Below are 15,659 nucleotides of genomic sequence, written 5' to 3' on the forward strand. Positions count from 1 at the left end.
GTTAGCCGTATTCAAAGAACGACTATCAAAATGAAGAACTGTTTACACCGCAAGAAACACGTACTCAACGAACCATCCTCTAATCTTTACGTGTTAATAAAATCAAACGCGCGTCGTTAATAATGCAGTTCCTTGATATTATAAAGATCTATACAATTTGCTTTCAATAAGACTTTCAACCGTGAAGAAATCAAATATCGAGCTCGCTCTATACGATCTTTTGACAGGGCGACATAATATTATGTTACGTATCTTTTGGTAGTGCTTTGACCATTCTTCTCGCATTGCAGTCATATTTAACTGCACACGTCTGTTACAATATTTGAATTGCTACGTGAAGTCAACGGTTTAACCCTTTCAGTGCGGGAACCGAATTTTAAAGGCCTTTGCAAACAGTTTGGATCCAGATGAGACGCCACGTTTGCTATTCTGATAGTATTCTTTGAAATAAAAATGAAGAAAATGCTTATTTTAGAAATTCAGCAGACGACATTTTAGCAGACGACAAATTTCCCAGCATGCAAGGGTTAAAGAGAGATGAAGGAAGTTACTTCCAATGCGTTGCGCAAATAAATGTTGTATACATCATTATGTACAGGTACTGAAGAAGTTGGTTCGCTCTTCAAATAAAACGTACATTTATAGCCCTTGAAATCATTTAAATGATGTCGTGAGCCAAAAATATGAATTTGTTTGTAGATCGACGAGATCAAACGTTCCATATGAGACGTTTTATGTAAACACACCGTGCAATCGACTAACGCATCGTCTGCGGTTCATCCATCGGAAGTGTATACATGTCGGGTAAAAGCGGAGTGTAAGTATTTCCCTATTCTTTATATTTTACGTATTGAATTGAGCAGATTTGCGTGTGTTCTTTGAGAGCCTAAGTAAGAATGACTTTGTGAACGTAATCCATACCTTCCTAGCTGCTTACTTTCAAAGAAATCCGTTAAAATGTGGGCAAAAATCTAACAAAATTCACCACTCTCTCTGTCAAACTCTTATTACACATGATTTAGACCAAAGATAAATATGAACAACATTTTATTGAAATATTTAGTCATTTCTCTTCGATTATTCCAAATAACAGCATCCCAGATGAACATAAAACATTTTTATCAACGTTTAAATTCGAGTGGGGTTTGAAAAACGGCTCAAGACAACGGCCGCGGCTACTTATTAGATGGTCATGACATCGGCTGCGAAAATAAAATTATGCTCAAGTCATCGTCTGCGGCAATGAAAATTGGCATGATGAGATTTGGACGTAACTCATTGACCATATTCGATAGAACTATCATATATTTTGATCACAAAAACAGTTTTAAGATTTTCATTCGTATTTTGAAATAAAATGGGATGGGTGAGTGGATTTCGTTTTAAATAAGTCATACTTTGACAGTATTGAAACAAGTCATTTACACGCAATATATCGAAGTAATGGAAACTTCGAACATAAATGTTCATTCCCTTCCCAAATTTGAGATACAAGGTTTTTCAATTGAAACGCATGAATGAATTTACCAACTTAAAGACAGCTACATGAAGGTTGACAGTGATGTTGAAATTTCCTACTGGAGAGCTTTCAGAATCGTTTGTACCCTCTAGTTATAACTCGTCAGAAGTGTACTTCTTATAAATCGGGTTACTGGAATATCTTTTATATCGAAATAATGTGTGTGGTTTATGAACTTCGACATTTCGAGATTCCACTGTACTTCGAAGTAGATTGTCAAATGTGTTTGGCATGCGTTGTACTGTATGATTTCTTTCTATCCCTTTGTTAAAATAGCGATAATTATGGCAAAACTCTTATAACGTGCTAACTTTCGATATATACGGAATGTATCGGTTGCGGCTTTCTTTCAAGATTTTACTATTTGGAATTTAAGGACCAGTGATAATTCATATGTGGTTTGTCGCGGTACGACTGAAAATATTTGAAACTGTATAGAACTCACACATTCAAATAAATTAACAAGTTGAACGTTTAATTATTACGCAGATACGGAATCCGGATATTGCCATCTATAATCTAGCCCTTCTTTCATCAAGGGCGACATACGACACACGAAGCGATACACGATATTGTGCGCGACACTCGAAGCGATTCACGATATTATGCGCGATACTCAAAGCGACACAATAAATTTTGCGCGACACACAAAACGACAAACAATATTTTGCGCGATACACGAAGCGACGCGCGAGAATGTACCACGAAATATCGCCTCTGTGTAAGTAGCCCAAAAGGCGACATATCGCGGCAAATATCGCGTGTCACTTTGAGTATCGCGTAAAATATCGTGTGTCGCTTCGTGTATGACGCAAAATATCGTGTGTCGCTTTGAGTATCGCGCAAAATATCGTGCCTCACGAAAAATGTTTGGTTATTATGATTGGTGTCTTAGAATGCCGCCTAACCGGATAGGAGGGGTTTCCACCGGCGATGTACTATGTACGGTTTCCTACACAGCAGAACACCAAATCAAAATTGAATATATGTAAATTAAAACTTTAAAGTTGGAGCTTGCAGCTAAAATTCAAAATGTGAAGCAGCTTTCTTGAGTTTAGTATAAGTTATTTACGTTGAGAAATGAGATACCGTAAATTTTGGTTATAATGATTGGGGTCTTAGAATGTCGCCAAACCGGATAGGAGGGGTTTCCGCCGGCTATGTACTATGTACGGTTTCCTACACATCAAAACACCAAATCAAAATTGAATATATGTAAATTAAAACAGATTTGCAATATATCTTGGAGGTTTTTAATTGATATGCAAGCTGGCTCCTGCGATGTGTTGGTCGGATTATAAATACATTTCGGTGGGGGTAATCAATAGTTATAAAAAATATCCTTCCAGATTTAGCAATTTCTTTTGTGAGGAAAAGTAGGACATGTAAGAAATATCTTTTGTTAGAAAAGGTAGGCCAGACGCAAATATATCAGTCAACACAACATCCTTCTTAAATATAGGGAGTGCATACTCGAGTCCACATTGTGCTGTGCGAGCCGCTGTTGTGTCATAGGCGGCTCCAGGGGGGGGGGGCGGACGCGGCGTACGCCCCCCCCCCCCTAAATCGCCAAAGTAAAGCCAATTCATTTAATTTTTCACACTTAATTAGATCTAAATCACCTTTTAAAACTGGTCAAAGCCTTCAAAATCTCTAAAATCGTGGAGCTCCCCCCCCCTGGACCCCCAAACCTATAAACTATGCACTTTTTTGCATTATAAGAAGGTACTTTGATGAAAGTATATAAGGGGTGACATGCTCGAGAAGTGGTTGTCAAAGCCTTCAAAATCACTAAAATCGTGGAGCTTACGGTGGTCTTCGCCCCCCTGGACCACCTAGCAGGGCTTTGCCCTGCACCCACCAGGGGCCCTAGCGGCCCCTGGACCCCCAGCAAATCTTTCAATATCCCGCCACCACCACCCAAACCAGAAATCCAGGATCCGCCCCTGGTTGTGTGTCAGACCTCACCGAAGAAGGCGTTGAACAATCATGAAACCTCTTTTGTAGTCGAACATTTGCCTTACTTTACTTCCACAATGCAATAAGCCAAGTTTAAATGCAATTATATCACTGAAAATAACAAAAGTTCGAATAGACATCTGATATGAAAGTCAAAAAGAACTTGCGTGGGATTAAATTAAAAATTGTGATAAAGGGATAATCTTGCAATAACATGGCAATGCAGCCAAAATGTACATAATTCATAACATGTTATCATAAAGTCATTAAAATGCCATTTCATCAAATATTCAATTTCGGTAATTAGTTGGAGGAAAAAACGCACCCAGTGCATATTTAATCATTTTCCATTCGTGCTGCATGAACATATATACATTATTTAACAGGGTCATTAAATTGCAATTAATCTATCTACGTTTTCATTGTACATTTACACCAAAAATAACTTATTTAGTTATTCAATATCATATTTCTATCAGTTATTTGCGTTTAAGCAAACAATTTGTAGAGGAAATTAAAATTATTTTTTTTAACTATATTTCTGAATAGTGACAAGTAAAACTGCAGTACAATTTAATCGGAAGAGTTAACTGTTTTTAACAAATATGAATTATACATCGATTTGTTTCTGAGGGTTTGTGATACCGCCCATTTAAATATTATAAATATTTTAACAAATAATATTTATCTAATATATTTATACTAAGACAGACACACATAACATATATAATCGATGAAAATTCGATTATTTGGGATAACGGATAGCTACATTCACATTGATACAGAAAAAGATGTTGTCGAAAATATGGTTTTGCTTGATTATTTGCAGAAAAATTGAGGAAACATACCAATATATTCGAAAAACGCCGTCTAAGTATTTAAAAAAAAAATATAACTCGGTTACCATAAAGATCATTGAATAGGAAACCTATTTACCTAACTTCATATGTGTCTTAGTCTGTGAAAATTTGGCAAAATGCATGTGCGTAATGTCGTCCCAGATTAGCCTGTGTAGTCCGCACAGGCTAATCAGGAACGACACTTTCCGCTTACACTAGATTTTCGGTATAAAGGTCCTTTTAACGAAAAATACCATTATAGCGGAAAGTAATCGTCGTAATCTGGGACGACACTTTACATATGTATTATGTCTCAGAACAAGTCACATATTTAAAGCATTTAATGAAAACCGATCTTAGCAGATTAAATTCATTAAAATTATCAAACAATATAAAACCACTTAATGACACCTTTTAATAATTTTAGCAAACGTCATGGTAACTTCTTATAAGTATTGTAATATATTTGCTTAAACTCAACCTTCATTGGTGGAGGTTAAAAAAGCACCAACATAATATAAAAAATAGCTTGATCATGAACACTACTTTTACCTATATGCCTGTCGGCAATGTGCCGAACCCGTATTCAAGAACGTCGTTCTTATTGTATTTATTTTAAAATGAGAGTGGTCTCAATCGTTGGGATTAGTAAAAAATCTCCTCAGATTAAGACGAACATGTGAGATGTGCTATTTAAACACTGCGGTTTCAATACTGTAGTTACAGTCTACAAATGCTGAATTATTTCCAGAATTGACCTTTAAGTATGGCTTCGACCTTTGAGCTAGGGACACAGGCCTTGTAAGCAACACGTCATCACATTGACATTGGCTCTATGAACATGACCTTTGAGCTAAGGACACAGGCCTCGTAAGCAACACGTCATCACATTGACCTTGGCTCTATGAACATGACCTTTGAGCTATGGACACAGGCCTCGTAAGCAACACGTCATCACATTGACCTTGGCTCTATGAACATGACCTTTGAGCTATGGACACAGGCCTCGTAAGCAACACGTCATCACATTGACCTTGGCTCTATGAACATGACCTTTGAGCTATGGACACAGGCCTCGTAAGCAACACGTCATCACATTGACCTTGGCTCTATGAACATGACCTTTGAGCTATGTACACAGGCCTCGTAAGCAACACGTCATCACATTGACCTTGGCTCTATGAACATGACCTTTGAGCTAAGGACACGGGCCTTGTAAGCAACACGTTATCAAATACATTGGATCTATGACCATGACCTTAAAGCTTGTGAATCAGGCATTGTAAGCAGCACGTCATCACATAGACCTAAAATCTATGAACATGGCCTTTTAATACAGGTTTTGGATGTGACATGCTGGCTCCATAATGTGAATTGTTTGGGCACGTTTTTGAAAATAATATCCGATGTATAACGGCGTTACAGTCAGGACACTTAACATTTGATCTCTGTTGCTGCAAGTAATTTTTAAAATTGTATGGTGAATAATACTGTAACAGTCCACGCAAGTTGCGCTATATCCCTATGTAGAGCTATGGTCACAGGTCTTTGATGCGACATGTCTTTCTTATGTTTTATTTAAGATGAACAGCTGTCATACACCCACATTTGATGTTGACCTCTTAATTTTAGATTTCCCTCCGAAATAGGTACACCGATCTTACACACTTCATGTTATCAGGGTGCAGAATCAACGGGGTTTTCAGGGGTTTCCACACGGGCTGAACAGAATTTAATCACACCGTTAAGAACTTTATTTTGGCAAATATCTCGAGTTATAAAAATACATTTGCAAAAATCTTAAGTGTATAAAAGACAGTTTTTCTTGCAGTTTGTGCCGATATCTTAAGGTATAAGAATAAATCCTTGCATGAATACGTCTGAAATGGGTGGCACAATTTCACGTTGCGTGAAGCATAACCGTGTACAATAAATGCAGTACAAATGGAATTTTTGAACAAGTACACAGGCTAATTAAATAAAGTAACTCTGATGTATTTCACATTGCCCTAATAAACATAAAACATTACACACCAGTTGAAATTCTTTAGAAAAATTGTTTTAAAGTTATTTGAAATAAGGCACCACTTACCGTCGTGTATACATCCGTTAAAGTTAAAAGAGGGAACCCCACAAAGTCATGTGATCCTGCATCCTGTTATCGTTTTATGTTGACCAATTATCATTTTAGAAACATAAAAGATTTACCATGTACACATTTAAACTGCGACTTTAAAGAGTCTCCTTGCCATTTAAGCTAAGAATACCGGTCTAACAAGCAATGTATCTTCATAATGAACATTTGTTGCAAAATTTCATAATGAATAATCGATGAAGTTACAGGTCTTCACATGCACGGATGATTGGACACACAAACACTCAACCTGACAAACATACACTCAACCAGGCCAACATACACTCAACCAGGCCAACATACACTTAACCAGGCAAACATGACATCAAACTTACTTCAAGGGGATTGACAAAGTTTTCCAAGGGAAACAACTGTGATGATTTCATGCAAGTCAACATGTAGTTCAAATATTTGTGTGTTTTTTATATTAATTAAAGTACCAACAAATACTCTTCACTTTTCTACAATCTTCAATACTCTGTGATCTTTGATACATTTTAATTTGTCTATGATATTGAAAATATCAAATTGCAATACAATAGGATGTGAGTAAACAAACCATCCAAAAATCTTAATCAATTACAATAGTTGCACAAAAAAGGAAAAACTAGTCAGATAGATAAGGTTACATAATATTAATGTACATCCCCACTCAGTCATCACCAGCCTAACAAAATAAGGATTTACCCAATGTCATAAATTATCTAGAATAAAAGCTGCAAATCAGTATGATACACAAAATGGATGCAATCAAGCGTTTCATTGGATCAATATTGAGGCTATTTTAAATCAAACAGAATATTGTTCAATATTATTTCTGACTTAAATAAATGAGGCTAACTAAGTTTAGTTAGCCAACATGAAACACAATGATGTGTTCAATAAATGCTGATGTCCCGCGCCAGAGGCCTTGTCAGTATCAATTCTTTGGCCCATGTGAATGACTCTTAGTCCAAAATTAGGTTAATGTCAAGGTCAAAGCGAGGTCTGGTGGAGTGAGTGTGCTGTCTGTTGGATGAAAGTATAAAAGCTTTATAGTAGTCTTGATGTTACTCGAAAAATCCATTTGGGTTCACACAGAATGTTGACCTTCTGAATAAGCCTAAAAGTAGGTCAATATCATGGTCAAAGCAGGTCAGTTGAGGGCGTGATAACATCCATACAAGCATAAAAGCTTTTATTAAAATCAAGGATTTTTTATGTTATAACCTTCTAAATAAGTTGCTATAGTTTTCAAATACATCATCCATGTAAGTATAAAAGGTTTGTAGGAAGCATTATTGATGTTAAACAAAAGGCATCATTTTGGGTTTTGGGGGCTTACCAAAATTCGGACCTTCTGAAGAATTCCAAAAGTAGGTCAATGTGAAGGTCAAAATGAGATTATGGTGATATGGGTGTGTTGGGTTTAATAGATTACATTCCTGAAAGTATAAAAGCATTGTAGCATACTGTATTGATGTTTAGACAAAATGCTTCAATGTATAAACAAAGAATTTGAACCTTCTGAATTAGCCAAAATGAGTTCATTTGCAAGGTCAAAACAAGGTCATATGAATTGAGTTTAGAGAGTTAAAATATAATATCCAAGAAAGTATAAAAGCTTTGTAACAAGCAGTTTTGATGTTATATGAAACGTGTCATCTACGAGTAACCACTGACGGACGGAATAACTTTCCAACGGCTATAAGCCTTTCAGCATAAGTAGATTCAAAGTTTCATCAAAACTCTAAAACCATCATTAAATAATTCACAAATATATTATAAATAAGCGTCAAAGGACTCAGTTTGAGAGCTCCTGATATGGAGTCCTGGAATCTGGGGTCTCTATAGTAACACTGTCTTTGTTACGGCTGAACAGAACACTGCTAAACGAGCTGCCTCGACGGTCGTACTTTCCAGCTAAAATTGAAGAATACTGTTTGAGAACTGCTGATTAATAACATCTCAGAAGCAAAATATATACCTGTATAGGATACTATAAATCAAGACTTTCAGTATCAATGAGTGCGCTAAAATAGTTATCTTAATATATAAATCAAGACATTTGGTAACAATGAGTACTGTATAAAAGTTTTCTATATTTCGATCATTGTTCATATCTTATTGTGTAATATTTACCAATCATTGTATTTTCTAAATACGCGTATAAAACTATGAACAATAATTTTTATGAAATAAAAAATTGTTATTGCCATAATAATACATGTATAATTAATATTGTAGTACCCTTAACATTCTTAAATGAATTTATTTCCTGAAATGTACAAATAACAGGCTACCCCTTTTTTTAAAATCTTGCTTTGTTGTTGATTACAAATAATCTTAAATGGCTTGGTTAAAAAACTCCTATACATGCACACATCCATACATCATGTGCCGTGCACAAGTCCTTACCCCCCGGGGCCATTCACACATCCTTACCCCCTGTGCTGTATTTCCTCTGGTAGAGCTTCACCCCCACTATAGTGACAAGCCCAGCTGCCACTATTAGCCCTATCACCAAGGCAACCACACTACCCGGGCTCATGCCTGAACTATCCGTGGGGCTAAAAGGGTAGAAAGGGTATTATTAGAAAATTGTAAATACATTAATAGGGCTGGTTGAACATGGATCATTTTGAGATATTAAGTTCATAATTATACCCAATCATTTCAGGTATTACGTTCAAAACTTAACCCATTCTGTGAAAATCAGTAAATTTATCAAACACATAAATCCATCAAACATTTTGTATGCATGACTAGGATAACTGCTACAATTGTCCCCAATTACAATCATCACAGAACTCATTTTGACGAGAAGTTTTTATTGCGACCATTATTTTGTCGAGAAAGAGGTTTTAGGTACAGTAGTTTCCCACAACAAACGCCAATTATCAAAATATAAATATAAGTACATAAGAACAAAAAATTAAGTAATGGTGGTTCACCTCACTTTAACCCTAGGAACTGTACACATACAAACAGACCACAGTAACTGCATTGAAACATAACAGGGACAAGTTGAATAAATATGAATAATAATTATTATTGTATATCTTGCAATAATTTTCTGTCAAACATGTAAAATGTTAAAAACTTAAAATTATTTAAATCAAATTTACCCTCCCACAGTGTCGACGCGACCAGATGCAGAGGATGGTGCCAGGTCAATAATAGTACTAGGCTTTGAGGGAAATAATGACCGGGTCCATGTTGTGGATGGGGATGCCTGTTTGGTTGTTGTAACTGCCCGACTAGCAGGCTGTGAAGTTGTTTGGATATCAGTGGCAGCTATGGGTAGATTCTTGGTATTTATCACTGGAACTGTAGCAGAAACCATGTACACTTTTATATTATGGATAAAGGTTGAATGATGCTTTTGGTGTCAAAACTGATTATGGTGTCATAATGGGAATGTATTGAGTGTCTTGTTAAAATGATAATTTTGCTGTTGTTCTTTTTTTTTCATTTAAATGCTGTTTGATATTTTTGAGTCTGATGCTCTGAGATAACCGGGCTAAATGCTTGTGCGTCTGCACAGGCTAATTAAGGATGACACATTCCGCTTTTATGGTATTTTTTGGTTTAAAAAAGGCAGTCTCTTCTTATAAAAAATCCAGTTTATTCGAAAAGTGTTGTCCTGATTAGCCTGTGGAACGATATCTGGGACGATATCTGGGACGATATCTGGGACGATATCTGGGACAATACTTTACACATATGCATTAAGCCCTGTTTTCTGAGAGTCCCGCTCATGTATCCTGTAAGCCCCCAAAACTACTAAAAAATCAAACTCAAGACATGAAGAGCCCAAGGTTCTTCAAATAGTATCAATTAAAAAAAATATGTAACACAAAAAAACATTGCCTGTTGAAGTGCTCTGTGATCCAGTTGATTTGGTAGACGATTGTTCTGATGTCTGTAATGGTACAACAGGAGAGGAAGCAGCAGCAGCTGCAGTGAGCACCGTTGCAGCAGTCATGACAGATACAGCTGGTGGTTTCAGTGTTGATACAGTAGAAGAAGATGCAACAGTTGATACAGTAGCAGAAGATGCAACTGTTGATACAGAAGCAGAGGATACAACTGTTGATACAGTAGCAGAAGATAAAGGTGATGTAGATAAACTAGCAGAAGACACAGTTGATGTTGATACAGAAGACAAAGACACAGCTGATGTTGATGAAGCGGATGAACTACTGGCACCTGTGTTGTTGGTGACTACAGGGCTGTTGTTATCCGACCTCAAGGGGCTTATCAGAGAGTAATCCTGAGAGGTCAGCTTGCCTGTCACATGGGATGTCTGGGGCAAGACTGTTGGAACAGCAACAATGCTTGGCAGGTAGCGAGAAATATTGACAGGGTTGTCTTTCCATACACAGCTTGGGTATGTATCTGTGCTGGCCTCGCAGTGGATCAGTGCTTGACAAATGTCCATGTCATCTCTGCAAATAAAGCTAGCTTATAATTATTTTATAGCATTTATAATAGGATGCTAGTATCGCTAATGAGTCGGACTTCTTTTGCATTATAATTAAAGGTCTTTTTTCAAAATATCATGCAAAAATATGCTTTAATTTCAGGGCTCGCGCTGTCGTTCGCCATTTGAGCCACTTGCGAAAATATTGAGAAATTGGCTCAAGAAAATTCTGGTTTGCGAAAATGCTAAAATCTCGCAAATCTTCATTGACATTATCCGCCATTTAAATCCAGACTGGTTTTCTATAGTTTTCTCTTTGTTTCATTAAAAGTGTTCGCAAATTGAACAATAAACGAAAACCGTTCTGCACCAGGACATGAGACATCGCTTGACCTTATTGTTATTGAAGCGCACGTGGTAGCTGGCCAATCAACATTGAGTTCGCTCACAAATAATATTGGGTCAATCATGCGTAGACACTTGGAATACACAGTTGATATTGTCGTCTGCCTACATTTTATCGGTCGATGGCAAACGTCGTATTTAAAGATAATCAAATGACAAGAGCAACAATAAATAATGTCTCAGCTGATCACTTTAGACCTGTCTACCGACTATCGAACTGAATTAAAGGATGATCATTAAATAATTAGTTCTATGTTGATGATGTTACACCTTTCTGACGATTATCGACGTTGTCGTTTGAAATAAAAGGTGATAATTAAGTTGTTTTACCCACAAGCTATGCTTTTGTAAAGAAAAATGTCAACCAAATGGTATATTTATTACGTATTTGCTAGGCTACCAATTTTCATTTTCTGCAATCAAACGATATGCAAATTTTATTTCAAGTGCAGAACGCGTACAATTTTTCGGACTGTCGTTTTCGGATACATTATTTTTCGCCGATTTAAATTTATTTTCGGAGTTCTGTATAGAAGAAATAGAATGCCGAATACACATGCGGTAATACAGACGATATGGTTTATATTATTTCGAATTGTATTCACTTGAAATTGCAATTGGAAAGACTATAACAAAGAACAATTTGTAAGTCTCTGGGTAGGGTGGGGGGCTTTGCCCTTTATTCCTGTTGGGTTCCTGGTTCTAAGACCCCCGGCCTAATTTTCAGGATTTCAAATTTGGGACAACTTACTCCACTGTTAAGTGTACATGTACAAATTAACTTATGTTTGTACTTTGAAAAGTACCATAATAATTACTTCTATATTGAAAACTGCATGTTATATTATATGTGATATGCCCTTGTTGTCATAAAAAGAAATATGAACAAGTTGATAGTATATATTATTATTTTAAAACCACTTTTCGCGCGCCGAAAAACGAAATCTGGTTGGCTCAAAGAAATTTTGGGCCAGCGCTAGTTTAATTGTGCCAACAACAACCACAACAGTATGAACAGTTTCTCCTTTATACTCTCATGGAATAGAACAATATTTCATAGTTACAACAGCATTGTGGATAGGTCAATATTCTATTCTTACATATCAACACATTGGGAATGACAATATTCTGCACTTACTGAAAAATACAGTTAATAGGAACAAGTTCTTCATTTCCATAGCAGTAATGTGGATAGGTAAATATTCTACACTTTCCCTTGTCAATGAACTATTGTTACATAGTAGGAAAGTGGATAGGTCAATATTCTACAATTACATAGTAGGAATGTGGATAGGCCAATATTCTACTCTTACATACATGTAGTAGGAATGTGGATATGGCAATGTACTATACTTACATAGTAGGAATGTGGATATGGCAATAATCTACAATTACATAGTAGGACTATTGATATAGCATAGTTACATAGTAGGAATGTGGATAGGCCAATATTCTATTCTTACATACATGTAGTAGGAATGTAGATATGGCAATATTCTTCAATAGCATAGTAGGAATGTGGATAGGTCAATATTATACACTTACATAGTAGGAAATTGGATATGGTAATATTCTACTCTTACATAGTAGGAATGTGTATATGGCAATATTCTATACTTACATAATAGGAATGTGGATAGGTCACTATTCTTCACTTACATAGTAGGAATGTGGATAGGTCAATATTCTACAATTACATAGTAGGAATGTGGATATGGCAATATTCTACACTTACATAGTAGGAATGTGGATATGGCAATCTTCGACACTTACATAGTAGGAATGTGTATATGGCAGTATTCTACACTTACATTGTAGGAATGTGGAAATGGCAATCTTCGACACTTACATAGTAGGAATGTGTATATGGCAGTATTCTACACTTACATTGTAGGAATGTGGATAGGTCAATTTTCTACACTTACATAGTAGAAATGTGGATATGGCAATATTCTACAGTTACATAATAGGAATGTGGATAGGTCAATATTCTACACTTACATAGTAGAAAGGTGGATATGGCAACATTCTAAACTTACATAGCAGAAATGTGGATAGGGCAATATTCTACACATACACAGTAGGCATGTGGATATGTCAATATTCTACACTTACATAGTAGGAATGTGTATATGGCAATATTCTGCACTTACATAGAAGCATGTGGATAGGTAAATATTATACACTTACATATAAGGAATGTGGATATGGCAATATTCTGCAGTTACATTATAGGAATGTGAATAGGTCAAAATTCTATACTTACCCAAAATGGGGACAATGCTGTCTACTTACATTGCAGCACATGAGATAGGACAATATTATTCATTTACAAAGCCACACATGAGATTGGACAATATTCTTCACTTACATACCATGACACGAGATAGGAAAATGCTGTTCACTTACATAGCAGCACACAGGAAAGGACAATATTCTTCACTTACATAGCAGCACACAGGAAAGGACAATATTCTTCACTTACATAGCAGCGCATAGGTGAGACAATATTCTTCACTTACATAGCTGCACTTGAGATACGAAAATATTTTCCACTTGCATAGCAGCACATGAGATAGGACAATATGCTTCACTTACATTGCAGCACATGAGATTATAACAATTTTCAATGTTTACATAGCATCACTGGGATTGGACAGTTTTCTATGCTTAAATTGCAGCAAGCAGACTGGACAATATTCTCTACTTACATACCAGCACAGGAGACTGGTTATTATTCTATACTTACAGGAGACTGGTTATTATTCTATGCTTACAGGAGTCTGGATAATATTCTATACTTACAGGAGACTGGATAATATTCTATGCTTACAGGAGTCTGGACAATATTCTATACTTACAGGAGACTGGATATTATTCTATGCTTACAGGAGTCTGGATAATATTCTATACTTACAGGAGACTGGATATTATTCTATGCTTACAGGAGTCTGGATAATATTCTATACTTACAGGAGACTGGATAATATTCTATGCTTACAGGAGTCTGGACAATATTCTATACTTACAGAGACTGGATAATATTCTATACTTACATACCAGTACAGGAGACTGGACAATATTCTACGCTTACAACAAATGGGATTGGACAATATTCTATACTTACATAGCCGCACAAGGGATTGGACATTTGTCCAGCTGGTCATTTGGCCCAGGTGCATTAGGCAGAAATTGCATGTCAGCTATTGGGTCCGCTGAATAAATGAACTCAAATATCAATACAAAATGTTGATAAAAATGTTGTCATGCGTCTAAACGTATTTTCCAGACTGATTACAAATTTTAGTAGAATAAGGAATAATTAATAGAACTTGTTTAAAAGCAACAAAATATATGCCACACAATATTTCACATTTCTTCTTTATATAAAGTAATTGTTTGGGGAAATGTGTCATAGTTTATATAAAGCTAAATTATGCAAAAGTGATAAGCACACAGGAGAGAGAATTTTAGGGAATGCATGTTGCAGCAGTCTCACAATCAGTTTTCACACAATGAAAATATCAGGAATGCTGTATAGTTTAACAGTGATTTACATAGCAGCATAAAAGATATTTACCCTTTCCCACTCAGAAGCAACGTGAACAAATACTCGCAGTTTGTTTAGATTTTATGCTTTTTGCTTCTCAATAGCATCGTAGGGTTAGAAATTACGCCTATAAAACTTGAATCAATTAAGAAAGAACTTAAATTTGATTTTATTTTTCAAAAGGACTGCAGACGGCTCATAATGCGCTTCTAAGCTGAAAAATTAATACCTACAAACTTACTATAGCAGGTTCCGATGAGACCATTATTGACAAGATTATAGATGGGATCTTTCTCAAGATGTTCGTTGCATGAGAGATCAGCAATGTATGGCAAGTCCTGTGCACATACGCTTGTGTAGCAATGCACGTGGCAGCTGGGCGATTCACCTTTGTAATCACATACAGGTAGGCCGGTGAGATTGAACACTCTACTGTTGTCACCAGGGACCTGCATACTGTTTCTGCATCCATAACAGCTTAATTTGTCATCAGACTGAAATGTCAAATGTGACTGAAATGGATGGAGATAGTCCCAAACCGTAACTTTTATTTTAATGCAATAGTGCATTACATGTATACGTACGGATTTTTTGTGACCTTATGTGTATGGCAAATTTAAAACATTAAGTATTTGGAAGTCATCATTTGAACATTTGTTTGACTTAAAAATGGATGCTGACAGCTGAGCAAGAGATTTTCAATTAAAAAAAAAAGGATTTTAAAAATTATTTAAGTGATATTATGGGCATCTAACAGTATATAGGTGTCTATCGCAACCGTTTTTTGTTTTTGGTGTTTTCACTTCATATACAGTTATATTTGTTAATGCAGCATCAACATACTAAAA

General features: G+C 36.0%; 1 protein-coding gene across 1 annotated transcript in view; it reads right to left on the reverse strand.

Moving 5' to 3' along the window:
* Nucleotides 1-6,056: 6,056 nt before the first annotated feature.
* LOC127880498 (VWFA and cache domain-containing protein 1-like) overlaps nt 6,057-15,659 on the reverse strand; it is a 49,770-nt gene continuing 40,167 nt past the window's right edge. Inside the window, exons 23-28 of the mRNA XM_052427794.1 lie at nt 15,053-15,305; nt 14,389-14,476; nt 10,304-10,881; nt 9,559-9,760; nt 8,876-9,000; nt 6,057-8,353 (exon numbers count right to left, since the gene is read on the reverse strand). Coding sequence (XP_052283754.1) covers nt 8,235-8,353; nt 8,876-9,000; nt 9,559-9,760; nt 10,304-10,881; nt 14,389-14,476; nt 15,053-15,305 — 1,365 coding nt within the window. The 3' untranslated portion in view covers nt 6,057-8,234. The remainder of the gene's footprint in view (nt 8,354-8,875; nt 9,001-9,558; nt 9,761-10,303; nt 10,882-14,388; nt 14,477-15,052; nt 15,306-15,659) is intronic.

This window comes from Dreissena polymorpha, chromosome 5, assembly GCF_020536995.1.
Source record: "Dreissena polymorpha isolate Duluth1 chromosome 5, UMN_Dpol_1.0, whole genome shotgun sequence".
Taxonomy (NCBI): Eukaryota; Metazoa; Mollusca; class Bivalvia; order Myida; family Dreissenidae; genus Dreissena; species Dreissena polymorpha.